Genomic DNA, 27,508 nt, shown 5'->3' on the forward strand with positions numbered 1-27,508 from the left:
GTTCTTTTTCTATATTTGGACCATCGAAGCCTTTTTCCGTGACGTGAGAAAGCACCATTCCAATTAACACTCTTTCGTTCGTTTTTTCCATTTGTTTAAAATCGTCGTTATTAATTGTTTTTATCGCTTTATCTTTATCTAAAATCATTTCATTACGTCGGTATATTTCGACGGTTTTTCCGCTGTTGCATTTACCGAGGAATCCACGTGCTTTGGATAATGATCGATATCATCTTTTTGCTTTTTAATGTGAATTTTAATGCGATCTGCGATCGTGGCTTTCCCGGCACCGTGTATTTCTGCTAATTCTGTTACAGTTACATCGCTTTCGAGTATTTCAATTATGTGCTATTTTGTTTTCATAGTTAAAGCGCTATTAGTTCCACACTGAATTCTTCAAATCAAAATTCATCCGAATTTTTCACTATCGAATTCATTCTCGAATAGAGAAAAGAATACATTGTGTATGGTCACTATGTTTCGTATGTGAATACTATTGTATACGAATGAAATACGTATGTACATATTTGAAACGGAAAGAGACATCCGTTACTAGGAAATATCGTGTTCGGATGATAGAGCGTTCGGATATTCGGAGAATAGGGGAGTTCTACTGCACTTCGATTTCCGACAATTTTCAATTTCATAAAATTGTAGAATCTAGATGGAAGAAATAGTGATGTAAAAGAAATATTAAACAAATCCTTGGAATTTCCTTTCCGTAGCCACAGTGTCAGGAAACAGAACTGGAGAATGTAAATTGATTGAAAAAATTGAAAACGAAGTGTTGTATTAAACCAACGTTGATTCTCGGTAGATTAAAACAAGACAAATTTCATAGACTAACAAATTTTCAACAATGTAAACGATTTGGATAATATCGTTAGAAGAAAATGCACGAAATACAATATAATATTTTGCAAAATGTAAATGTCATGGTGTCGCGTATAATCTATCGTGGCTTCCAGGGTAAAATATATAAAATTCGCGTGACAGTCGACCTGTTAACCGGCTTTGCTGTTAATTATTACCAACTTGAATGCATATGAAATATGTTTTTCTTTTTTTTTTTTTCTAATGAAACTTTAATCGTATACAGTGTCTTCGTGATATTAATTAAATTTATGAAAATTTTATACAAATAATACTAAAGAGTAAAAGCTATTAGAAATGTGAATCGCATCCGTGTAAACGTTGTTAATTCTCTTCTTTATTCCTTCCTCTCCCTTCGTTTTATCTATCTTCCTTTCATCATTTGGAATTTTTCTGCTTTAAAGTAGTTTCAGTTTACTGTTATTTAATGTCCATAAGGTTTTAACTCGACGACACGGTAGCTCGACTTACAGCTTAGATACCATTCCCGTCGTATCACGTTGCGTTTGATTTTCAGGACGTTCGCTTCCGGTACTATGCGTCCACCTTTTCCACTGGTACGGACTTCTGGAGTACTTCAACCTGGACGTGGTAACCGTGTGGAAATTGTTCGGTAAGTAAATAGCGAAAGCGATCACTTCGTCAAAACCCGCGTTAACCACGTAAACGCACATAAATATACGCCGCGCTAAAAACGTAGTCAGACACTTTTTGAATTTTCGTAAGACGCGATTTAATTTAGAAATTATATACTCGTTCGTAATATCACCAAGTTTTGTACTCGTATAATACACACGACACATTCGTAAACAAAACTCGATGGTAACTGTTCGAATACCTTCGCAAGCCACTGTATCGCTCCCGTTTCTCCGATACTGCGTTTCCGTGAAGGGCAAAAGCCGCGTATACCTCCGTATTAATGATCGTTGCTCTCTTTCTGCACGAAATTTTTACGTCATCGTCGGGCCTGGAATACAGGTCGGAAACTATTCGTCACCATTAAATATTCAAAAGGGGAGAGTCCCGTGAAGAGAAACAGCCCTCTTTACGCGCCGTACGTATTCGTATTTATAGACTGTACACGACGCTTATTATTTATTTATTCTGTATAAAATTTCCATACAAACAGGATTTATGTAGCGACATGTATAAAAGAGAGGTTGGATGGGGTTACGTGAATATTTAAGTCCGCAATCGGTCGACTAAAACAAACTTGGCTACGCGAGGATAATTGTTGCAGTTTCTCTCGATAGAGAGGATGATGGATAATAATTATTGAAAAAAGTATCGAGATGATCGACCGTATTATTTGTTCGAAGGTATTTTAGAGGATTTACAAGACAAAGCCCGAGGAGATTTACCTAAAATATTGGATGAAATAATTTGTGGTTTTCTGTTGCGCAATCGTTCATTGTTGGGGAGTTATATCGTTACAATTAATTAAGCGTAAAAACTCGCGTAGAAATTGTTGTGGAATATTAAGAATGATAATTTTGTTACATCCTCATGTTCTTCGATGCTTGCAGAGTCTGCGATCTAACTTCGCCGTAGCTTCGAGACATTTTTAATTATGTTACTTTCTCGATCCCTTGTTTTATTTATTAATTTATTTATTATCAAAAATTTATTTACCAAGTAATCTTCGATTCGGTATTTTGCATTTCTTGACATAAATTAACTACGAACTAATATCTCGTTATCATCTTCGATTCAGTCGCTTCTTCATCTCTCTTCTCATCTCCTTTTTCCTCTTTCATCTTCGATTCCGTTTGCACGTTCCATACTCTTTATCTCTTTTATCGTTCTATTAAAAACTCATTTTGTATGAAAATTAAAACATTTATATACATATAATGAAACAGTAGAAGGATTGTGTCTACACATTGAATAAAAGAAAATGAAACCCCCAATCATCCAGGAACAGATCATAAATTACGGAATGGAGAAAAGGTAATTTTTGGAATTTTTGTCTGCCTTTGCTTGTCTCGTATCACGTAAAAACTACTGAACCGATTTTCATGGAGTTTTCTCTGTTCTATAACTTAGTATCCGAGAAAGACAATAGATTATGTTTCACCTCGATCCATTTCTTAGAAGATGAGAGATAGCCTGGCATCCAAATTGTATGCGCTCCCATATTTGGTAAAACTCAAGCAACGATGATTACTGTTCACGTGGTGTTTGTTCTGAGATCGAATCCTTTTATAATGTAATACTCTTTACTACGAAGAATCACCTAACTGTTAGTATAAAAAACACGTAAAATTCAGCTGCTTAAAAATCGTTCCGTATATCCACGCGAACAAGCCCGCGGGCAAGAGCTAGTTGTTAAATAAGAGATCGCGATAGAAGTTTAAATTACAGAAAAATAGAAATTTTATCGAACCCTTTCGCTCGTATCTTTTATTACATCGTTACATCATTTAAACAACGAAATTGATAAAGTTGTACGTTTCCAATACACATAACACGTTAGATGCGAAGAAACTCGCGTGAGCAACTCTTATTCTTTGTAATTCGTTTAAACGGTGATTCCTATCGTTTAAGCTAATTTTTATTTAAAACAGCCACGCAAGATCTAAAAAACATATGGCAAACAATTTAATCATACTCCGTCTTCTCCCATTCAGCCTTCATCGAGGAGGGTTATCACAGCACAAATCCTTACCACAACAGTATACACGCGACCGATGTGACGCAGGCGATGCACTGCTTCCTCCAAGAGGAAAAAGTAAGTATATACGACAAGATTTTATGGCTTGTAAAAGATGAAGCATAATGAGATATGCAACGTTGTAAATTTACAGATCAGGGCGCACTTAACCAACTTGGAGATTATGGCGTCGCTGATTGCCGCGGTGACGCACGATCTGGATCATCCAGGCGTCAATCAACCGTTCCTAGTTGCCACGAGCAATCACTTGGCTGCTCTCTATCAAGTAAGTCGACGCAATTTTCGGCATGTTTAATACACAGCTGCGTAGAACTGGTGAGAAACGTTCGTTGACGGTTTCCCAGAACACGTCGGTTCTTGAGAACCATCATTGGAGATCAGCGATAGGATGTCTTCTGGAGAGCGGAGTTTCCGATCAACTGCCAGCCAATGTGAGGCCAGAACTGCAGCGGCACATCAGTTCGTTGATTTTAGCGACAGACATCACCAGACAACAAGAGTTTCTCATTCGATTCAAAGTAAGCTGTGAAAAATCTTGTTAACATTCGTCATCTTATAGGCAATATTAACACGCTAGCTATTTATCGATACAAAAAATACTTTGAAAAAAAGAGATTTTACAAAGAAGATGTATTTGGCTTGTTTTTAACGAATATCTCTTTGCGTCTGAGAAAATATGAGAAATTGATGGAAGCAGTCTTTTCGATCCAACAAACTTTCTTCAGACAATACAGCAGTTTTCATTAAAGAACGGTTCGCGCATCGTAACATATGAACAATATACTAAAACTCGAGTAACCAAACGATAATATCAAATTCATTAAAGATATTGAATTTTTATGCGATCTCTATTTTATCTATAAATATAAATACGTACTAGGAAAGAAAATTGCGTGAAAGCAAAGGAAGAGAGAGAGAGAGAACTCTATTTCTTCTATCGTTTTCATATCAATTTAATATCTTCTTTTTATCATATTTCATCGTTCTTCTGCCGTATGTTTGCAGCATTACTTGGACGATAACCTGCTGGAAATGAGACGCGCAGATGATCGGCATTTCATTCTGCAAATAGCCCTGAAATGTGCCGACATATCGAACCCGTGCAGACCTTGGGACATCTCGCAGAAGTGGTCGCACAAAGTATGCGAAGAATTCTTTCGTCAAGGTGATTACGAACGTCGTCTAAACCTTCCGGTGACGCCATTATGTGATCGGCATACCACTAGCATACCAAAGATACAGGCTGGATTCTTTAAATTCGTGGTGACGCCTCTATACGAGGAATGGCATCGTTTCCTGGGCGATGGTCTCAGTGTATCGTTAATGGAACACCTGCGTACAAATCAGAAGAAATGGGAAGCTTTAATTCTGCAAGAAACAGCGAAGGATACGGAAACGGAAATCTCAGAACTCGAGGAGGTGGAAGACGCCGTCAGCTCTGTGGGAGATCCAGCTGCGGAAGAGGATACAGCAAGTATCGATTTGCTGATACCAGCTGCGTACGTTCAATCCTCTAAGATGCAGAGTCTGCCAGCGCGAATTGGTCTGGAACGCGTTGGAAGACGGCATTCCGTACCATTAAGTATCACGCAACCTATGACTCTTCTTCCACGAAGTAACGTTAGGCGTGAGAGTCTACCGACCGAACAGAGCAAATCGAGGAATCTTTTATGGAAATTAGATGACCAAAGTCTTTTAGATCCAAGCTCGATGTCTTTATTATCGTCCAAGACTAGTATACCCGAACTTTCCCCGAGTGCCAGTAATACAGGGGAAAGACCGGTCAGTGCTGAAAGTCTTCTGCCAGAAACCAGCATAGCCAGTATCACGAATAGCACTGAAGCCTCGAGATTAAGCACGGTATTACAATCGGATGTGGAAAAGCCAAGTACGCAGACGAAACAACTGACGAGACAACAGACCTTCCCTCCACTACAACCGTATGTCAGAACAAGGTACTTGTCCACGACCGCGGAGATGTCGCAATGTTACTCACAGATCTTATTAGAGGCAGACAGTTCAGCTTCTTCCTCGTGCTCGGTGAAAGAGAAATCGTGCTCGGATGGCCGCTGCGGTACTCCCCCGTCAAAAGAAATGGATACCAGTAACGTTGTAATGTCGAAAGAAGTAAATATGTTAAATAAGAGACGAGGTTCTGCGATTCCGGAAACATTTAGACAGAAAACAGAACCCGTACCAACTATCGAATATCCACGTCGTCATTCGGTTCAAACGATCCGTATAGAAGATATCAGCTTAAAAAATCGATACAAACGACCAACTTCTGCTCAAGGAACAGATTCCACGCATGTCTTTTACGCGTCTTTAGCCGGTTCACGTACCGACAAGGATGGTCACAGCATCGAGGAAGAATCTAAGCCAGGTACTATCTTCGTCTCGAAGACGATATTAGAAAGTGAAAAATCGATAAGCGAGGAGCAACGGACTACAATATTAAATAAATCTGAACAGTATGGTTCGATAACCGTTACTACGAAACCAAAGTGCACCAACTCCGAATTACGAAGATACTCAACTCCTGTGCCAGAAACTAAGACAATAACGACTGATACCAGTGGTAGACGATTTACCGCGATACCAGTATCCTCCGAACTTAGCACACATAAAGTGTTCTTTATTGGTAGCCCTCCAGATTCGCCGCCCCTTGTTCAGAACGTGTCTTCGTCGAGCGACAGTGGTAGCGACTCGCGAAGAGCAGATACGAATAACGAGATTGTTTCTATCGGTAACAAACGGGATCCGGATCCTATGAAAGAACGAAATTCAAAGGTAGCCAAACTAAGTATGGATATACAGATGAAGGAGAACGTTGATCCGCGAGCGATAGAAGACACAAAAGGAATTAGTTTGTCTAGAAAGGGAAGTCAGGTAAAGTTCCGTAATATATTCAATGCCTAATATACAGCTTCTAGATTTTTTGAACAACTAATTTGTTTAAAAATAATAATTTATAAATTTGAGTAGTTAATATAATAATGAATTATAAAGAAATAATTGTGTAACTTAGAAATGGCAGCACAGAAATTATAATTATATTTACTGCAATATTTTAATTTCTATTTCATCTAAGTACCAGTTCAAATTAAAGTATGTTGTCGATCATTATTTAGTCATGGACCAGACGACGTGGCTCTGCTCCAGTTGGCCTCATGTCTAGATTGGATGACATTACGGTACCAGCTATACCAACCAGGGTTGATCATAGTTCCAGGCGTGGATCTGTACCAAATGACATTACTAGACAACAGGGTAAGAGAACAACAAATAATAGTTGTTCTAAATCTCCATAAAATCAATAAAGCGTGGCTAATATTATAATAATATTTGCTGTATTTTCAGGCGGTGGCTTTAATAGATTAGCCTTAGGACCTCGAGAGGGTAATGTTGCAGGACCTCGAAGAGCAAGTCTCCCGCAAGAAACTGCTCTTGGAAATCTTCTTGGCAATATCTTGTCTTTAACAAGTATGTATATACGCTATATAATTAAAATTGTAATTAACAAGTTTCTGTTTGAAGTTTGTTACTACTAGCTGCATGTTTCTAGATGAACGAGAAAATCTCCCAATAAATAATAACAATAATAATAACAATACCGGAAATAGCAACAATAACGGAATAACAAGAATAATCGATAGTACCGGCCCTGGCATGCCGTCACCGCGGCGAGGTTCAGTGCCAGCAGACATATCCGAATTACGCCGTGATATGTTCAATAGGAGTAGCATAAATGGTAAGCCTCGTAATCGGAAAAAGGTATTGAGGAGAAGGAGTTCCGGAGGACCAGAAATGTTCTCTGGAGGATCCACAGATGGAAACGATAATGGCACATGGCTTAAATGGAAGAGGGAACTAGGAAAAAAGGACTCGATTCCTGAACCGATCGTCAAACGAAGAGGTTCCTTGCCCATAGAGATGGTGGCCATTACTCATGCTGGTCGGTACAATCATAGATAAAGGAGGATGTCGTTAAACACAAGCCGGTACCATTGCGTTCTCCACTAATATTTTTACGATGGAATTGAAAATTCGCTAGTTCTCACTCACTCACTTAAATATTTTCAATTCGTTAGCAGCATTTTAATAGAAAATCTAGCATTGATCACGTAACACTACGTACGTTCGATATAATCATTTTACATAGAAATAGGTCATTCGAATTATTATTGGCCCTAATGAAATCACTGTGTATATGCATGCCAGGATCAGGATCAGGAGCACGAAGATCTAGCTTATGGAGGCTTTAGCATGCAGTAGAAACAAGTGGACCGTCCGTGTTATCAGCGGTTAACATCAGATCATCGAATACTACCGTACTGACAGTCTTTCCTTACAACGTTAGCAGCAACAGCGATGATTGACTTCCACGTTTCTGGATTGCCAAAACTGGAACTCTTCTAACCAACTGTAATTGGGGGCAAGTGAATTTTGTAAAATTAATCAAGATTTCTATAATAATATTTGCAATAAGAAAACGAAGGAAAATGTTTGCGGCGATTTATTAAACGATCGTTAATAATAATTTTATTGCCGTTATCCCAAATACTACGCGTATTATATGCCTATAGTAAAGAAAGTGAAACAAGCTACTTTAAAGGAAAATGGTATATGTATATCTTTGAACATCAGTATAGTATACAAATTCAAGATTGGCAGATTGTAACATGAAATTTTGCGACAGGGTTAAATAATAGCGAACGAAGAATGAAGAAGTATGAATTCTAAATTCTTCCCCGCAATTAGTGCACCCGCGTGGAAGAAGTAAAAGTAATATACGCATATTAGTTATGTGAGCTCTATATTCATTTGTGCCATACACAAATGTTGTTGAAAACGAGACACAAGTCAAACACAGGGTTCAAAATATGACGATTTTAATAATTAAAATGCCTAGGTTCGGAGAAGGAGAAAAGACTGGTAGAGAAACTCACCGTTATAAAATTAGACACTTCTAAAGTGGCACATAAACTGATTGAAACCTAATGACATTTGCTCATAGTTAAGGAAATTAAAATTTTTCGAAACAATTGGGATAGAATGACGTTTTATCTTCATTCGGTTGATCATACGTAGCGTGCGTCATTCCCATCAAATATTAAATACGTTTCTGTACCCACCTCGAACATATGATTTTTTGTTTTTTATCGACCATGTTAATGCAAAACAAGTTGAATTTATTATTAAGTCGAAAATAAGAGAAAGTAACGGCTATGAAAAAAATAGCTCTGATAGGAAAAAATATACTCAATATCAGATGTAGTTTTATTTGAACTCTAATGAAAATCAAGATAGACATTCCATTAAAACAAATAGCGTACACTGCATAGTAACATTAATGAGAATTAATCATGATAAAGTTGTAATTATCGCTATTTATCATTATTCATTATACTATCATAATCATAATCATAACTATTGTCATCATCGTTGTTGTTATAGTTATAAATGAAATCTTAAATGACCGTTCAAGTAGATAGACATTGTAAACTTAGGAAGTAACAATATGTGCGTTTAATCTCAAAGTTAATTAGTTAGAGAATTGCGTGAAATTATAACCATGATCGTTTATTATCAATGAAAACTAAAGATGGTTACACGATGAGTGGGTTTACGGTACGTGAACCGAAATCAATCAAAAGCCACAAAAATTCGTTTATATTATCTATTAAAATATTAATTTAGTAAAGAGCGTTCAATTAGTAAACTTTAGTTACTTAAAGTACAATTATTAAACTGCCTGTGCACAAATATGTACAACACGGATTCAAGCGTTAGTTTATTTTATTATAAAATTTCTGTTATTATAAGGTTATTACAATTGTATGAAAGAGAAATCTTTAATAGTGTCTTGAATTACGTTTTCTAGGAAGTAAGGAAAGTTATAATTTATATCACGTACTGTTATAAACCTATCGTCCCTCTGACTGTCAGAAAGTAAAGAAATATTATTAAGCCATTACAGTTCAGTAATAATATATACTGAGTCTAAGTTTATAACTAATTAAAGTAATAATTGATATCTGTATTGATGTAATATAGATAGGTGATCCACTTTCCAAGCAAAATATTGCAAAGCTTAACAAACTCTCCCTGGTAAAGATTCCAGATCTTCTCGATGCAAGAACTATCAGAGCTTTATGTGTACTTCACTCAAAATGACCAGAAAACAAAGGTGAAGAGAATCGCCTTGAATAGATTTCAAATCTTTGAACACAAAATATGAAAACGATTCTTAAGTTTTCCTACTTATAATGCAGGGTCACTGCATAAATGACTCGTTGTATAAGTGTATTGACAACTAAGTTAGTATAAAACTACTAGTCTTTCTAACTCTTAATATAATTTGTATATAAATATAAAACTATATATATACATCTCATTTGACAAAGAAATGCACAGACAACGCCAAGGAACACATTGATAAACGCTATTGAAAAGTTTCAGTGAAAAATTTATTTATTTATACTTCTCTAAATACTTATCTTTACAGACAGACCAATAAAAATGGGACTAAATGGAATCTCTTTGTGAAAACGATAATTGACTTAGCTTCTGAACTAAATTTGAATTCAATAATATACATGACCATTCTGTCCAACTACTTTTTGAAGAATTTACGGCACCTAGATATACATACATGTTCCCTGTTACAATACAAAACATGCCTCATTCCAATAGAGAATTATTGATGTTCTTCAAAAATTCTCTTCTGCCATCCTATAGATATGTACCATGTATTTATATTACACTGTTTTCTAAGATTATATTATCGCGGATGTGCAAAATTAACGAAACAGTTTATTAATTATTATTTTATAGGAATGGATGTAATAGAATATTTGACATACAATGCATCAAGCAGTGTCTATGCTCATACAAATATCAATTTTTTATGCCAAAATCTTACGCTATTATATTATTATGAGTCTTTAATCTTTTATTATAATCTTTTTTTCAAGCTTTTACTCGATCATTTTATTTACAACGAAGGATCAGTAAAAAATAAAATAAAATTCTAAAAATTCAGGGATATAGTTTTTTGTTTAAATTACTGTATTGATAAAAATTTGGAATTATATTCACATTAAAGTTATATCCAATGTTATATTTATATGAAATATACTTTTTTGCAATTTCCTTACAATTTTTTAAAATATCGATTGTTTAAGATCCTAGATTACTATAATTATTACTGTTAAAGTTCACATAATATGTATGCACATTTTGATACCTAACAATGGCCAAATTATTTATAATTTTTTTGTATTATTATTTTTAATACATATATAATGATACTATAAATAATTTTGTTTATACTCCATTCATAATGAAAACATAAGAAAAATGACAACCAATTGTCTCTCTCTTTCTCTTGAGGTATATTAATATATTGAAACATCTGCGATACGGTGAATAATTAATTAATGTATGAGTGAAATTGAAAAGCTTGTTCCCAAATTTAATAAAATGATTAAGTAAATTAAATCAGAATATTTCCTTTCAAAATAAATCAAACAAGTGAATACCGCAGAATGTCTCTTTTTTTAATTAATATTCTTCTTTTTACGTTGAAAATATTGAACATTGTAATTATATACCAGCAAAAAAAAATCGCGTGCAATTCGCAGTATTGGAAATGTCAATTAACAAGTAACAATTCGTATGTAATCGGTCTGACGATAAGAAAGTCGTTATGTATTTTCTATAATGTTACTGGTAGATAGCTACTGCGTTAGATACAATTAAACGATGTGTTCTTATCATTATTCATAATTAAATTATAATGTCGTTACAATAAACGCAAGATGCGAAATAGTATGAAATGGACATGTGCATGTGTGGCTGCGATAAGAATGTGAGTGTAGTTCAATTTATTGTCCTATTTATGGTGGACAGTGTGGAAAAAAAAGTTAATATATATGTATATGTATGTGGTGGCTCTACATGGCCTATTATATTATTAGATCGAAATTACTATAGTAGATAATTATAGTACCCAAATTTTCTATAATTTTCATTTGGTTGTATTGACTATTTATTTCATCAATGTACATGCAATTTTACTCATTGTACGGTACAACTCCCATTATAAGTTTCAAATTGAATGATACGTGATACAGTATGTAAACCCATCTTCTTTATTAAAAAAAACACACAAAAGTTATATGAGTATATTTTATTAGCTGAGATATATCATTCTTATCTCAACTAAAACAAAATCATCTCTATCATTCTTTTTGTTACAATTTTTTACTGTTAATCAAATATTAAACTGTCTTAATACTAGACCGCGGATTTTTATACATTTAAAGAAAATTTGAAGGTGAGAAAATGCATAGAATACATACATATAAAAAATATATAAATATCATAATAATTAAATATTATAGTATTTAATAAGTAAAAAATTTCTCTACATAAATCCAATTTATTAGATCATATTCCGAAGGATATGAACTTACATAAAAATTCATAATTTACTAATTACTAGATTGCGGGCTTTTATGCATTTATACGAAATTTGGAATTTCAAAATTGCGCGGAATGCACATAATATGAGAAAATATATGAATTGTCCAAGGTATAACGCTCTCTGTAATACTTGGTAGATAAAGCAATTTTCTACCGAGATTCTACTTCTCTAATAAAATTCTCAAAAATATAAATTTAGCTAAAGATCCGCAGTTTACTAAATATGTTGATTTGAATATTGGCGCGATACACGCTACCGACAGAGATACCAACTGTAAATACAACACAAACGTTGCGTCATATTGCGCACTGTGTTCCGAGTAGTGTGTCGCGAATCTCGTTTTCGAAAGAAGCACGCACACACATGCCGCGTCGTGAAATCAAACCATCGGCCCGGGAAACAACAGTGCATAAATCACAAGCGACAATTCACAGTGTTCGTCGAATGAAAACAGTTTTGGCGCGTGTGGTTGCGTACGTGTCGCGTGACTGTCGATTCACGTATCTGTGCGCGCTCGGTAGGTCAAAATGGCGTGAACCGACTGTGCGATTTTAGGTTATCTCTGCTCGTGACAAACCACCGCAAGTCTAGAAAACAAAGACGCCTGTCCGTTCCTCAGTGGTATCCTTTCTTTCGAGAGCTCACCGAAATCCTCCACGTGCGTTTTCGTGTTCAAGTTACATGAGTTATGAAGACGGAATGCCCGCAGGCGGTAACAGTCGTTTCCGCGGTTACCCAGCGCGGATGTCCGAGCGACAACAGCTCGCGCTTCTTCTTCAAATGACCTCCCAGGAAATAGCATCAGGTGAGAAGAAGGAACACATTATCAAACACAAGCACATGCACAATTTAATACTCTGATGAAATACATAACACATTGTCGATGGTCAAACAATAACGCTCCATGTGATCCACCATGCATATACACCTTTTACGCTGAACATCTTTCATGCGTTCGGACGAGTTATTTTTTATTTCTTTTTATGTTTACACAGGTGTACTTAGTTGACAATAAAATTCACCACAACGTAACTTTACGTTACTTTGTACATAGGTTAGTCGAAGAATGTACTTGACAGCTGGATTACTTGTTTGATCGCGAGTTTACGTGTTTATTTCTTTATTGATACACTGATAAGTAACACTCGCGCGAACTACGCAGTTTTGTACCTCCCGATAGGCACATAGTTTTCTGCTGTGTATTGCTCATTTTATCGAAACAAACTGCAATGTGAAATCGGGGCTAGTTACTTCGCGCGAACGAGTTTTGCCCGCCTGTACTTTCCATTCAGGCCTGCCAACCACGTAATTTTATGTTAGTCGAGTTCCCGCGGTTCTGCTGCAGCAAATAGCGCCTTCCAATTTTAACAAAGGAAAGAGAGAGGGTTATGTTAATGTAAATAATTGACGTGCGCTCGAGTTCCCGCCATAAGAGAAATGACCTGACAGCAACACCGATTGCCGGTAACTTGTTGCAACTACAATGTGCACTAGAAGGCGTTAATATGTATATTCATATAGGTAATATAGCTACGCGACTGTAATATGTAAAACCGTAACTAAGAGTGAATTCAAATGACCGAAGATTAAACGCTAGATTTAAGATTAAGTATTAGAAACAATGTAATTCATTTAAACTTTTAATTCTAAGCACACTATTTTTGTATATTTGTTAAATGATTGTACATTTAACAGTAATTGTTACGGCCTATAGACTTACGAGAGGCTAAAAAAACTCGTTTTCAATAAAAAACAGAAAGAAAGTGTATATATAACGTAGCTGATCAATTCCATTATTTTGTACGTATTTGGCATTTTCCAGTTTACATATCCGAATTTTATAACATTTAATATTTATTTATTAATAATATTTATTTTTCTTTATATATTGAAGGGACACTTAATAATATATTCAATATTTTTTTCAAGTAAATAGACGAACATCCAAGGTAACGTTATAATAATTAAATTGCAATGTATGTTTCTTTCTATTGGTTATTATACATGGTGGTTGGTAACTGGTGGTACAAGCGGAAAGGGGGTGATTCTACGTGAAAAAAGAAGTCGAAAATATAGAATAAAAATTTTTCGTTCGAGGCTCTGTTTTCGAGAAAATTAACTTTGAATTTTCGCTCTGTACGCGTGCACTTTATCATGTCCCGTTATAACGGATCTCACTGTAGATCGTTGTCTCGATGAAAAAATTAAAAAAAAAATTTTTTTATTCTATATTTTCGACTTCTTTTTTCGCGTAGAACCACCCCCTCTCAAAAAAATTTTTTTATTCTATATTTTCGACTTCTTTTTTCGCGTAGAATCACCCCCTTTCCGCTTGTACCACCAGTTACCAACCACCCTGTATAGTTTATAAGCAAGAGTTTCGTGTGTTTGTTTCGCGTTACATGATTTAGCAAATGATGATTCATAAAACATCTAACTCGTCTATTTGTTTTCAGGCGGAAATCGAACAGAGAACACAACTGCATCAAATACTACTTCAAGGTCGTCATCATTGCAACAGCGAGGATCAAAGGGCCGCTGGACGAGCAAAAATGGGGAATCGGCAGTTCAGGCGTCTATCAATCGTAAAGAAGATTTTCGAGTGCGGCAGATGCTCGTGAATGGTTATGATATCAGTGCTAAGGAAGGAAATGGTAAGTAAACTACAGTTCTTTTGTTTTTCACCCCACTTTTATTTTATTTTATTCTATTTTATTTATAGACATATAATCCCATATCATCCCATTTTCGTTCATAGCAATTTCAAACATAAACCCTATAGTAATCGTTATAACTTATAACCCTATTTCTTGATGCTTGTATTATTATTTCTAACGTCAATGAATAGCAATTAGCTTTTTCTTTGATATATCCCATAATACGATGTACTTATGTTTACTATTTAAAAGAGACGCAGTAAGTAAAAATCAATCGTTAATTGGTATATCTATATTTTTTAATATATATATATTATACGAAAAATAGTAAATTGTATATTTTTAGGATCCGTATCTAGAACCCCTAATTAGCTTTTTTATGTATATCAGAAAGGAAAGAACGATTCTGAATTGACGCCATATGGTTCTAAATGAGAATCCAAGCTTCTTATTTCCCCTTATATGTCTAAAATAGTTGTTTTAGCTCTTAAACATGTAAACTTTAACACTTTACCGATTCTATAACTATATCTCTCACTTTATCTCTTCCATACATACATAATTATAGCGTGATAGAAGCCAGAAAGTTTTCTTTTAAACGAAAGACAACATTGTCGGGGTCGGTCACCTCCGTTCGTTCTTGTGTATAGTAGAGAGTAGAGTAGAGATTCTCGTCAATAAATGAAAGCGACGGTGCACGACCTTCCTAAACGCAGGAAGTCAGCGGGTCCGGGTTCATTCATATACAATCCACCTTCGTTGCTCGGCTACCCTTTCTCTGTCCCGTTTCGTCCCATTACCCTTTAAGGTCGAAGAAACAGATGGAACAAGCTACTTACAAGGCATAACTAACAAGTTTTTTCAGCTTCTTCTTTCCATTTTTCATTTTTTTAATTAATTGTTTTGAATCATAATGCATATATAAAATATTTTCCCATCGTTGTACTTATTTTAATATTCATGATTGATCATATATTAATATGAAATTTTGTTTTGCCATATAAACATAGTTTCATGCGATTATAAAAATTTAACACGAGGGTGAAGCGCAAACTTTAATTAAGAAATCGTGAAGGCTTTAAAACGTATTAATTTTTGCTATTTATAGCAGTTAAATATAATGCATTTCAATACCGAAATAAGGCAAGTAGATAAAAATATATTCTGGTTATTAAATGTTTTATATACTAGATGTATTCACGTCACAAAACAGTAATCACCAATCAGCATCATATTTTAGTTGATCAGGTGTACAAATTAACTAAAAAAAAAAAAAAAAAAATGGGGAAAGAAATATTTAAAAAAACTGCATTGATACGAGCAACCATTGATACGATGCCCCTTCAAATAATACGCAAGACGAACAGCACGCAGCTGGTGCTAGATTCACACAACGGTTCGCAGGCACTGTGGAAACTTTTGCGAGCAACGAACTCATCAACGAGCAGCGAATACCGTTTAGAAAGCAATACATATATTAAAGGGCTTATTTGAGAAAGATCTGCTTATATCCTGCTCACGAGCTTCAAGATCATTACAACGTTGCCTCCATTTAACGAACAGTCTGCGAGCAGCTCGCGAATTGAGTCGTTCACAGGCCAAAGTTAACCTCACTATAAACAATTTTAGTGTCAAAGTACTTGTGATTATGTTATGCTTATCTTTTATAATTTTATCGATTTTCTTTACTTTTTGTTTTGTGGAATTAAGCGATTTGGTAAATAAACGCCTGACCTGTTTGTGTACAGTCCTAGCAAGTGTGGATTCGGCATTAGGAATAACTCCGTTGGTCACTTTCCCTTTTAGCGTATCTTGCGTGGTTGCATAAGTGGGCTCCAATCTCCGACAAAATTGAAACTATTCCATAACGCGAAGGTCGAATTTGAATGATGCCGTAGGCCGTAGAATATCATAATGTTATAGTGGGAGTGGAGAGCGAATGGTGAGTCAAGTCGTAAGCTCACATGTACTTACGTGTACCTAATACCTACCGTGCGAAGACAATGTCTCCTCGGCGTAAGATACCTATATATATGTAATAGGGTATTCACCAACACTGTAGTCACAGGTGCACGACATCCTTGTTGTTCAGGGGTTGCGGAGGGATGAAACATCCAGCGTTGGGCTTGGGAGGGGCGGCAGACAACTCTCGTACAGATCAATACTCGAGACAGGGCCGCACTGTTCCACATAATTTTTCATCTCCGATTGCTATAGGTCTGGGATTTTCGGCGTTTATATTTTAGACAATATTTAAGGGTGGAATTGTATTAGACGCTAAATCATATTTTCGAAATGTATAATATTGGAAGAAAGTATTCGATAACTGACTTTATTAGTATTTTTTGTATTGATGACGAATATTGTAGTTTTGTGTTAGAAAATGATGACAAGCTACCCGATAGTTGATTTGATTATAGTTCCTGAAAATTGATTAGTTTTAGTACCAGAACCTATATATTAAAAATATCTAAATGTTTAAGGTAGGACAAATATTGCGTATATAATTCTCAATTTTATAATAATAATGCTACATATAGCTTTTTGTTTTAATATCAAATGTACCACGTTCTCTCTCATTCTCTCTCTTTTTGCCCCCTGTTTTTGCCCTCTCTTTTTCTTTTGGTAATATTAGGAAGATTATTTGACATAAGAACCGCAATATATGGCATGATTTTGAAGTTGATGATAAGACTTGAAGAATATTTCCTTTAAATGTTAAAATTATTTAAAACAATTTTTAGTAGCACAACTACTGAAGAATGTCTCCCTGGAAGATGTTCTCCCTCAGATTGTTCTTAATTAATTAAAATATGCAATTTCTCTTTACAATATTTAATATAAATTTTTTAAGTGAATATTGGTAAATATTAACTGAACATTTAAAATAATGTTTATAATGGGACGATTTTTAATTACAAGATAATGTACAAGAAATTCATTCTTTTTCAGACGAGAAAAGTTATATAGCTATATATAGGGAATCATCTAGCTGTTAATGCTTGAAACGACAATAATAAATGACTTCGTTTACCCAGTAGTAGAATAATCATTTAACAGATATAATAAACGAAATCATAAAATAGAATTCATTTTCTTTTGAAATATCATAAAATCGTATTACATTTATTTCTTTTTTTTGGCTCTTATTGTAAATTTTATCCTTAAATCTCAACAATATATGCAAAAAATGATGAAAATCATACGAAGATTCAATATCTTCATGAATATTATAATCTATTTTCTGAAGTTGTACCATTTTGTGAAACAATTCACTTTCCTTAAGTGTTTTCACAATGGTGGTCATTTTTAACGAAAGTTCGGCCCTGGCTTACCTGCGAGACGATGCCGACGACAAATCCAATGTTTCCACAGAGAATTTCGAACTCGGCTTTAAAGCTGAAGATTCGGTGTACCGCTGTGCCGTGCCATGCATTCTTGAGGAAGTAATCTTTAATACCAGTGGGCGTTGGACTCACGTATACAAAGATTATATATAGTCACTACCAATATCTACTCAATATAGTCATTCATTTATTTCGAACCAAACTCGTATATAATTTTCTGTAACTCTATACACGTGCATACATCGGAAACATCCTTTGTTGGTATGTTCTACCTTCATTCCTCGCAAACTCGTATATAATTTTCTGTAACTTCTTCATACATATATACAAACATCCTATCTAACGCTAAAAAGTTCAAATGACATTTTCGCTTACACAATAACCTATTGAAAAAGTCAACGTACTAAACACAAAAGATATTCATACAAACGTCAATGATACGTCAAAATAATACACTAGTTAAAAATATTATAACATGTGTATATCCAGGAAGATGTATGTATGTACAAATGTACATGTACGTATATATATAGAGCTACGAGAACTGATTTTTATCCGGATCTTTCGATTTTGTATAGCATTCGGTCTTCCGTATATCTCTATTATATGTATGCTTTTATGTATATATCAGGTACGAAATGTCGTGGAATTTGTTACTCTTTCTTGTTTTCTTTTCTTTCCTTTCTTTTTTTTCTTTTTTTTTTTGAGATATTTATGTCGCCGTGTAAAATTGACTAAAGTTTTGAAGTAGAATCTCCAGTCAGTAATGTAATTAAAGTGAATGCAGTTTTCATCAGACTGGTCAGAGAAGGAGAAGGCGGTATCGGGCGCCGCCCGTGTCTTAAAGCCGATATACCACTCAAGAAATGACGGGCTTGTTTATCGCGACGTCGCGTCGCGTCTGTTCCGAACTTATTTTCACTGGTGGTAACCATATGTGTTCTCTCACGAAAACAAAATGACGCCATCTGTGCCTACGTGACACCTTTTCTAAGACATCCGCGAATTATGTATGTCGAGATAGTATGTACATGAAATCTTTTCGTCACGCTACATTTCGAATAGCGAAATATCAGATGTCTGATTATTCTCGTCTGCTGCAAACAATTTTAGAATGGGAACATTCGTTTGATATGAATAAATATCGTCCCGTTATAAGGAATGTATTTAACAAGTTGTTGAAAATGAACACTGCAAAATGAAACCCGAACTATTTCCCTGTTTTTCATACATTAGCCTCGTTCTGTAGTTCATTTCTCTTCTTTTTTTCGGAATTAACGTGCTCGCTGAACGGATGGAACCATTTAAAGTGACCGCAAAAGATTACATTTCTTGGAAATTAATCGAAATAACAGAAATATTTTATTCCAAATACATACTTCGAAAATCATTTCGAATATATTGAGTTTCTTTTTATGACAATTATTTATTATATTATATTTATATAATGTAATATTACATATATTATACATGCATATATATACTATATACAACATTAAGTTCAAGGAATAGATTTTATTTACAACATTTATAACTTAACTCTCGCTCATCCTCTCATTCTTCAAAATAATATTATATATAATATCATATATTATTATATTATATTTTAATTATTACTACAAATTACCTAATATATGATAGAAAAATGTATATTTCATTGCATTCTAAATTCGACATAATAGTGCTCCCCTCCCCCTTCTTAATGCCTAGAATTCTTAATCCCAAAGTCACACAATGTCCCACCATATATGTGTATGTACCCCAAAAAGGATCTGAATACTTGAAAGAGAGAAAGAATTTTGTACCCTGATCCATAATAGTTATTAGGAAAATAATTTGAGTATCTGGTATGCCTTGACCGATTCAATTTAACCTGCAGTAATTCCTAATTTCGAAGCAGATGTTTCTAATGAATCAATCTATAGAATTTAATACCTTATTGCCAGGTATCTCAAGCGCGTTTAATGTCAGGTAAACGAGTAGTACTATACTTTCATTGCTTTAATGTCATTCTATATAAAAATTTCTAATCAACGAACATAGACAACGCGGTATAACTATTGCACGATCCTTGCATAATCGAAATTATCACGTTCGTGTTTATCGCAAGATCACATCGGCTGAAAATTTCAAGTGCGAAACCTTGAAAAACGTTTTCCTCGCGATATTAATCGTCCAAGGATTTCTTCTATTACCTCGCACGCCATCGACTGTTCAGTTATTCGCGTTTTCTGTTTCTCACGAGCGGTGGGGATAAAGCATTTTATCGTTCGTCGAATGTCAGACCGTTGATAAACAGGAAATGTGTTTTACCAATGAAACACGCGGTGTGAAAGGAACGAGAATAAAAGTCTAGAATCTTGAAACACGACGAGTTCCATCTTTGCTCGTAAATGGCCAGCTTTATTCTAACGGCGGAGATATCGATCGGGAAGAAAACCAACGAATGTCGCAACTCCTCGACAAGGATCGTACACTAGTCAAGTTAACATGACAGTTCACAGGATGTTCAGATTCGAATCTTTTTGTGAATACACTGAGAGAACATCAATTACTTGAAAGCATCGCATTTTTTCCCTTTGTCTAAATGGAACACACAGATTCTTGGAGACGCTTCTATTGGTTATTATTCTTCTAGAATTTAATAATAAGATTACATTCTTTCCTTTAATTCCTTTTTAGCTCTTTACTTATTTATTTTTCCTTTATCTATTCTTTTCATAAATTTTTTTTTATAACAATATGTACTACATATACTACAATATGTAAAAAGTGTAAAAAATATAATTTATTAGAAAAATTTATGTTTGTAATACTTAATTGAACGTTTAGTTAAAATTTTAGTAATCTTTCATTTTATATTATTACATAATTGCTACTATATTAGAACCGTACCCACGGTTTTGTGTTAATATTTTTAAATAATTGAGGACAGGGAGAAAGAGAGAGAATTAGAGTAGCAGACAAGAATATAAATATAATAAACGAAAATTGGTAAAGAATATAATATGCAATAATTTAACTTGCAATTAATTGCAATATATCCCTCTACATGGGCGATCTATTTAGAAAAACATTTACATACTCCTAAAAAATAGTATATCCTCTGAAATATTATATACTTACACAATATAATATACTTTTCACAAAATCATTCAATTAACGTTTACCGGGCTATTTACCAGACTACGTACATATATACTTGATACTAACCACAACGTGAAAGGAAGAGATAAAAGAGGTGGAACTCGATATTATAAAAATGTTATTGTCTTAGACTTTCCTGCCATTTTTGTCATATCTGGCAAATAGGCAAGTGGTTCGTGATACTCGAGATAGTTAATCAGAAAAAAATGCTAGAAAAAAAATAAAGCGGTCACGACAATCATACTAGTCTATCGCCTTTAAAGTAAACGTTGCTTTTCATGTGTGCAAATACCCTAAGAGCATGTCTCGTCCCTCTCGTATTCACTAGTAAGCCACACGTCGACCAAACATGCCAGTCTTCCCCTCATCAGCCCTCATGGCAGTTTGGCATTCTACCGAATCACGTTTTCACTTTTTCAACCAGTCTGTACTTACTTTGTTTCCTATTTCCTGCTTCCTTTCCCATATCTCATTTGTTCATCTCTCCAACGCTTTACAGACGTAACGATCGTAAATATCGCTGATTTCATCCAACGATTTTAAAAGGTTTGTTTTTGTCGATGGCGACCCTTCTCCTGTTTTTAGAAGACGCACACGGCCATCTTGATTTATTGCACTGGTCACTAAGGCCGGTTTCACACAGAAGTATGCGTATCGCGAGCTGCGTACCGTATGTATGTCGCCATGTGTTTCAATGTTTTATCTATCACCTTCGTACGAAAAGTACCTATCATTGCCAAAATAAACAAAACGAATATGTCTATTCAGTATCTATCATATGTATACCTCTGTGTGAACCCAGTTTGAAAGCTTCGTAACACTTATGTTCTGTCTTATTAAAATAAATAATTCGCAAAGTATTCAAACAGTTAATGGATGATGAAGAAAAGACCTTCCTACACATCAGAAAGTCTATGCACGATTTAAATGTTCTTTTAGGGAAAATAGAAAATTCCACGAAAAAAACAATACAACTTTCAAGGAAGGTATAAGTCCAAGAGAAAAGCAAGCAGTATGTTTGAGGTAAATCTTTTTATTAATGAAAAGCATATAAAAATTAAATTATTTATCTATATATGTGCATCGAATTTATTTAAGTGTTGGTTGGTTGCTGTGGATTGATCGTTTGTAGTGACTCTAGTGTACATGGTGACGGTGTGGGTGTTGAAACGGCTGATGAATTTAGTGACTCTGATGAAAAATGTTGGCGATTTGTATTGGAAAGTTCTTGTATTTGTAATTCGGATATCACAGAGGAAACGCGAGCTTTAGCTATTATTTGATTGTATGGTGATAGTTTTTTAACAGTTAACGCTATACTTTTAAAAAATAAATCTATGTCGTCCATAGTTTGTTGTTCTTCATTTATGGTCCTATTAGTATTACTTGAAGCATAATCCATTAATACTGCTGTTGCTGGTTCTCTTTTCATCTTTCTTCTGAATGTTTCTATTGGTATGTCGCTAACTTTAGAAGATGATGATCTTTCTATTAAATTGCTATTGTCTTCTATCGTATTGACGTCATCCAGTTCATCATTAGATTCGTCACTGACGTGTACTTGTACTGAGGTAATAGTTTCTCTTTCCTTCATATATGGAATTAAAAATGACATTTCATCTTCGTATCTCCATTTTCTAATTTTATTTGCGGCTTGTCCGCTTTTTGTATCTTTCCTTTTCCTTAGTGATCTGCGAAAACTATCTCGCAAACTGTTCCATTGTTTTTTGCAATGTTTAGCTAGAATAGTTGAAGAAAATTAAGAACTATCGTAGGTGTCATAGTAATTAGAGCTAAAATATATGCTGTTTTCCAGATTTCTAGCGACCAGTGATTCATAATTTTCGATTACCGATTAGGCCATACTGCTGTTTCATTTATCATATATAATTGAGGTTTACAAGGCAATAATTAAATACCCTTTATCCAGAGTATATCGCTATACTCAGTCAGGTTAAGTGGCTTACAATAACTGATGAATTTCGGAAAACGGAATTTTCTTAATTATATTCATGCTTTAAGCGAAAAGCATATGATTATTGTTACATCACCTAACAGCGGGTTCATTTTAATTGCAAAGAAGCATTTTCTATTATCTTATTAGCTTTAGTAGATGCCAATTATAAATGTATAGGAGTTGATATCGGATCGTACGGAAAGAATAGCGATGGCGGAATATTTTGTAATTCAAAATTAGCAAAATATATAAGAAACTTAATGTACCGAAGCGCCTCGTAATATTCGAAACCGTAACTCGATAATCCCGCTAAGTAGCATTATAATTATCGGCATCCACAAGCGAGAAGAGAAAATATTTTCTGAATTTTAATGCAAAAATTCAAACTATACCAGGAAAAAATTCAATTAAGTCCAGAACATGCTGATAAAATTATTACTCAACGACCTATATTCTACACAACTATATTACATCTCACAATTTTCAACTATCAGCTGCGGAACCTTTAGGAAGAATTTCGTCTTAGCAAAATCTTCCATTGCAAGATATTAGTAATACTTCTGTAGCGTCTTATATTAGAGATACATTTAAGGACTTCTTTAACAATGAATTTGGAAATATTAAGTAGTTGCATACAAAAAACAAATTATAAAGTTATGTACAGACAGTATGAGGCTGACCCGTGAGGCTGCCTCAACCGATAGCTGCCTCATGTAATAACGTAGAATACGCGAGGCAAGCAAGCGAGGCAGAGTACGCTGCAGTTACACTTTCGATAAAGTCGTCTCAATCTTCCATACGCATCTAAACGAACCATTGACTCTTCCCGAGGCAGTCTCGCGAGTCAGCCTCGCACTCCCTATACATAGCTTAAGATGTAAGAACACGTGGATAATATTCATTCCACTAGGGAAAATAAAATCTGATTATACGTTACCTACCTGGTTCATTTAGCATTTTTCCAATTTCTTTCCAGGCAGCATCCTTTTTATCATTATCACTATAACTTTTATCTTCCTGATTGTATAAAAAACTATAGTACCTGACTAATTCTATTAATTTTTCGTTGTGCATTATAAAATATAGATAGATTACACGTTCGTCCACTAGCAAGATTCTGCCTGAAATAAATGCATGTCAAGGTGAATTTATGTTATCCGTTCAGACACGGAACGGTTACGGCACGGTTCCGTTCATGACTGGTGTGCTAAGCGCTGAAGCGCAGAAGCGGCACGTGAGGAAATGCTGCCACCGACACTTGTGCAGATACAGGATATAGCTATAGGATGTGTCCGCCTTCGTATACAGATATCATAGCGAATACAGCCACATGCTTTTATGCAGTGGTGACTGTGACCACCGTCTTGTAGAGCGCACGACTGACTGTGTCGTTGGCGGGATCAGCCCGCGTCCGATTGGCGAAAAAGAACGTTCTTGGCTCACTGTTGGTGGGGGGTCGCGGGGAAAGGCGGAGCCAATCGTCGACATAGCGACGCAACATGGCCTCTAGTTCGCGAGGGGCCGTGTTCGCGTGCACGTCGAGCACGTACACGTACGGACTTTCCCCCGGCGGACCGACAGATGTCGCCCTGACCGCCTTTGAATCGTCAAGATCGGCGTGACAATCGGTCTTGCAAGAAAAAAGGAGATCGAGAAAGAACCTGTTTATTGTAAAAAAAAAAAAAAAGAAAAGAACGTGATCAAATATCAGTACGGTCAAAAGCATTTGTGGGAATGAGTTGAAACAGAAGATTTAGCATTGCCTATAATATCAAGCTTTAGAAGACACTGAGAATGATGATAGCTCATCCGTTACATTTCGAAGCATCGAAACTTTTGTTGGATCTTTCGAAACCTTTCCTCTCGAAAAAGGAGTCATTTCTTGCCAATTAATTGTCGTTTAATCAGGTGTGTTGTGCGTTGTTATAAGAACTGTACTGTGGTAGAGCAATCGGAATTTTGTTTAGACATGTACACACGAGATTGTGAAGATACTAATTAAATATCTTAGGGAAGTGTTGAGAGTGTGTGTATATATCGAGACTGAAAATTTGTGCTAATTTGTCAAGTGTCCTAATTGTCCATATCGTGTTGACAAACTACGTAGACCTTAAATGTAATGAAAATATTATTCTAATAGAACGAAGGGAGAAGGAGAAAGAAATGTTACTTCCCTTAGAATGTTGATCAAATAATCCAAATATTAGAAATTATTGTGTACATTCTACCAAACGTTTACCTTGAACCACAGTTACATTATTCCTATATTCTGTATTATATTTTATCGACGTCTAGACATTTGAAATGTTTGAAGCAATTTTTGGAAGAGCACGCCCATAAGCTTTTATTTCTGTTTTATTTGTGACTATAGATATTACAGGTGTGAGTTCACCTGATGAAAATACAGCAATTGCCCCTGATAGCCCATGCTCTCCGGCTGAAACAAGCGCATCTGCGCCGTCAAAGGAACAAGAACAAGAGCAACAGCAACTGCAGATTTACGATCACCATTCTCAATTTCAACAACAGCAGCAACGTACGACCGGAAGTGCGCCAGCCGCTGCACCGCACGTTGCTGAGGACAGTGGAGCCCCCTGTGAGATGCGGAGGACACCACCGCAAAATAAAGGTGAGTTTATATGCAATCTTCTTATGCACTGATATTATTTGCACAATAATTTACTAAGATTATAGTGTACTAAAGTACTTAGATAGACAGATGTTTACGTATTTATGAAAAATCTAGATACAAAATGCACAGAATGCATATAATACATAAAATTATGTGAACTTATTAAAGGTTAATATTATTCTCTGTTTAAACTACATTCCTTTAGTTGTATTCATAAAAATAATATTGTATAAATATCTATAGATTGCTAATAATATTAGTGAATTGATAAATGATAAGTTGTCGGACAACAATTAGCTGGCTTGTAATTAGTACAATCACTTGTAGAATTTTACTCTATATTACTAAGTTTCTTTACACAAAACAATAATTCAAATTATAATTTATGACACTTTGTAAATAATATCAGTTTAATTATGCAAAAAGGCCCTGATATTATTTTTTTACTACTTTTTAAAATTGAAGTTTAATTCTTACATGGAATTCAATCTTTTCATGCATGCTAAGTTCTCTCATAAGTACTTTTATATTGAATATATCGAAAAAAATGAATATTTTTTAAATATATAAAGTAGATGTGCAAATAATTTTAAATTCAATTAGTATACATATGTAAGTATACATTAGTAATACATATGTAATCACATCCACAGTAATGTATGTTTTACGACATATTGTTTTAGTTGATAATATTATTATTTGGAATGCTTTAAAATGATAATTTTAAATAAATTCACAAAAGTCATTTTCATTATCTAACAATGTAATTAATACAATTAATAAAATGTTTTTATATTCTTTATCTTTATTCTTTATACTAAAAAATAAAACGATTAATTAAAAAGATATGTTAAAGTTAAGAAAAGATTTCATGTGTTCATACTTACTAATATTTATTTATTGATAACTACTAATGCATTTTGCTGTATCGTTTTACCGATATAATAAAAACCGACTTTACCGACATAGCTCTTAACAAGTTTCTTTTTGATAAATGTAATAAAGACGTAAAAAAAAAAGAAAACATAGTTAAAAACCACATGTTGCAACAATCTTATATTATATGTATATTGAAGTTGATAATTACATATAGAATAGATACATTTAAAAAGATGATGCAAAAATAATCTTTATTTTGTTTATATATGTTTTCTTTTTTCATAAAACAACCTTCAGAAAATTTTCATATAAGAATATTATTTAAATTCCTAATAAATATTTTCAACTGCGAAACTGAATTCATAGCCGGAAAAATAAAGAAAGTAGACAAATCATTTTGCATTCTGTATTATTATACAAATTATTCAACAACTGAAGATAGAACTACAAAACAGAAAAATTTTCCATTTATCTCTGTTACCATAACATCAGAGTATCATGAAAAATTGTCCTATTGGATGCAATATGTACTCGGTGCATTGTGAAACACATACAAGATCGTGGCAATTAGCAAGATTATTCTTTTCACCACACATAAGCGCATGATAAATATTTAATACGATCGTAACCTATCTATACGCGCGTGCGCGTACAATGTGTATCGCTCGTATAGCTTATGGACACGCGTGAGCGTGCAATCACTACCGATCGGTAATAATAGCGGGCGATGCAGAAACAGCACTTAATTAGACGTGACATTCCCCAGTAGTGACGCGTCGGTATCGTGCGCGCGATGCAGTGCCGCGCCTGGTAGAAGTTGGTCGAGACGGAGACGCGGCGACACAGTCGCG

General features: G+C 34.7%; 3 protein-coding genes across 20 annotated transcripts in view; 2 read left to right on the forward strand and 1 right to left on the reverse strand.

The window, feature by feature from the left end:
- The window catches only part of LOC100748680, a 136,606-nt gene extending 126,386 nt beyond the window's left edge, over positions 1-10,220 (forward strand). For 12 of the 17 annotated variants that reach the window (XM_033324816.1, XM_033324819.1, XM_012394140.3 and 9 more), the window contains 9 exons: positions 1,391-1,486; positions 3,504-3,604; positions 3,681-3,812; positions 3,892-4,065; positions 4,553-6,436; positions 6,679-6,817; positions 6,908-7,030; positions 7,113-7,502; positions 7,769-7,812. In XM_033324816.1, the coding sequence (XP_033180707.1) occupies positions 1,391-1,486; positions 3,504-3,604; positions 3,681-3,812; positions 3,892-4,065; positions 4,553-6,436; positions 6,679-6,817; positions 6,908-7,030; positions 7,113-7,502; positions 7,769-7,812 (3,083 nt within the window). Of the gene's footprint in view, positions 1-1,390; positions 1,487-3,503; positions 3,605-3,680; positions 3,813-3,891; positions 4,066-4,552; positions 6,437-6,678; positions 6,818-6,907; positions 7,031-7,112; positions 7,549-7,768 lie in introns of all 17 variants that reach the window. The other 5 variants (XM_012394146.3, XM_024372446.2, XM_033324824.1 and 2 more) reach the window with 4 other exon arrangements.
- Positions 10,221-12,316: 2,096 nt separating this feature from the next.
- The window catches only part of LOC100747956 (ankyrin repeat domain-containing protein 12), a 25,891-nt gene continuing 10,699 nt past the window's right edge, over positions 12,317-27,508 (forward strand). The window contains exons 1-3 of one of the 2 annotated variants that reach the window (XM_012394120.3): positions 12,317-12,843; positions 14,495-14,692; positions 25,518-25,775. In XM_012394120.3, the coding sequence (XP_012249543.1) occupies positions 12,720-12,843; positions 14,495-14,692; positions 25,518-25,775 (580 nt within the window). In that variant the 5' untranslated portion in view covers positions 12,317-12,719. Of the gene's footprint in view, positions 12,844-14,494; positions 14,693-24,648; positions 25,055-25,517; positions 25,776-27,508 lie in introns of those variants that run through there. The other variant, XM_012394121.3, reaches the window with a different exon arrangement.
- On the reverse strand, positions 22,203-24,523 carry LOC105682087. Its single transcript, XM_012394123.3, has 2 exons — positions 24,088-24,523; positions 22,203-22,929 (listed from the first exon to the last, which is right to left on the reverse strand). Exons 1-2 carry the CDS (start codon positions 24,218-24,220, stop codon positions 22,283-22,285), a joined length of 780 nt encoding a protein of 259 aa, XP_012249546.1. The 5' UTR covers positions 24,221-24,523; the 3' UTR covers positions 22,203-22,282.

This window comes from Bombus impatiens, unplaced genomic scaffold (genome assembly GCF_000188095.3).
Source record: "Bombus impatiens unplaced genomic scaffold, BIMP_2.2 scf_0074, whole genome shotgun sequence".
NCBI lineage: Eukaryota > Metazoa > Arthropoda > Insecta > Hymenoptera > Apidae > Bombus > Bombus impatiens.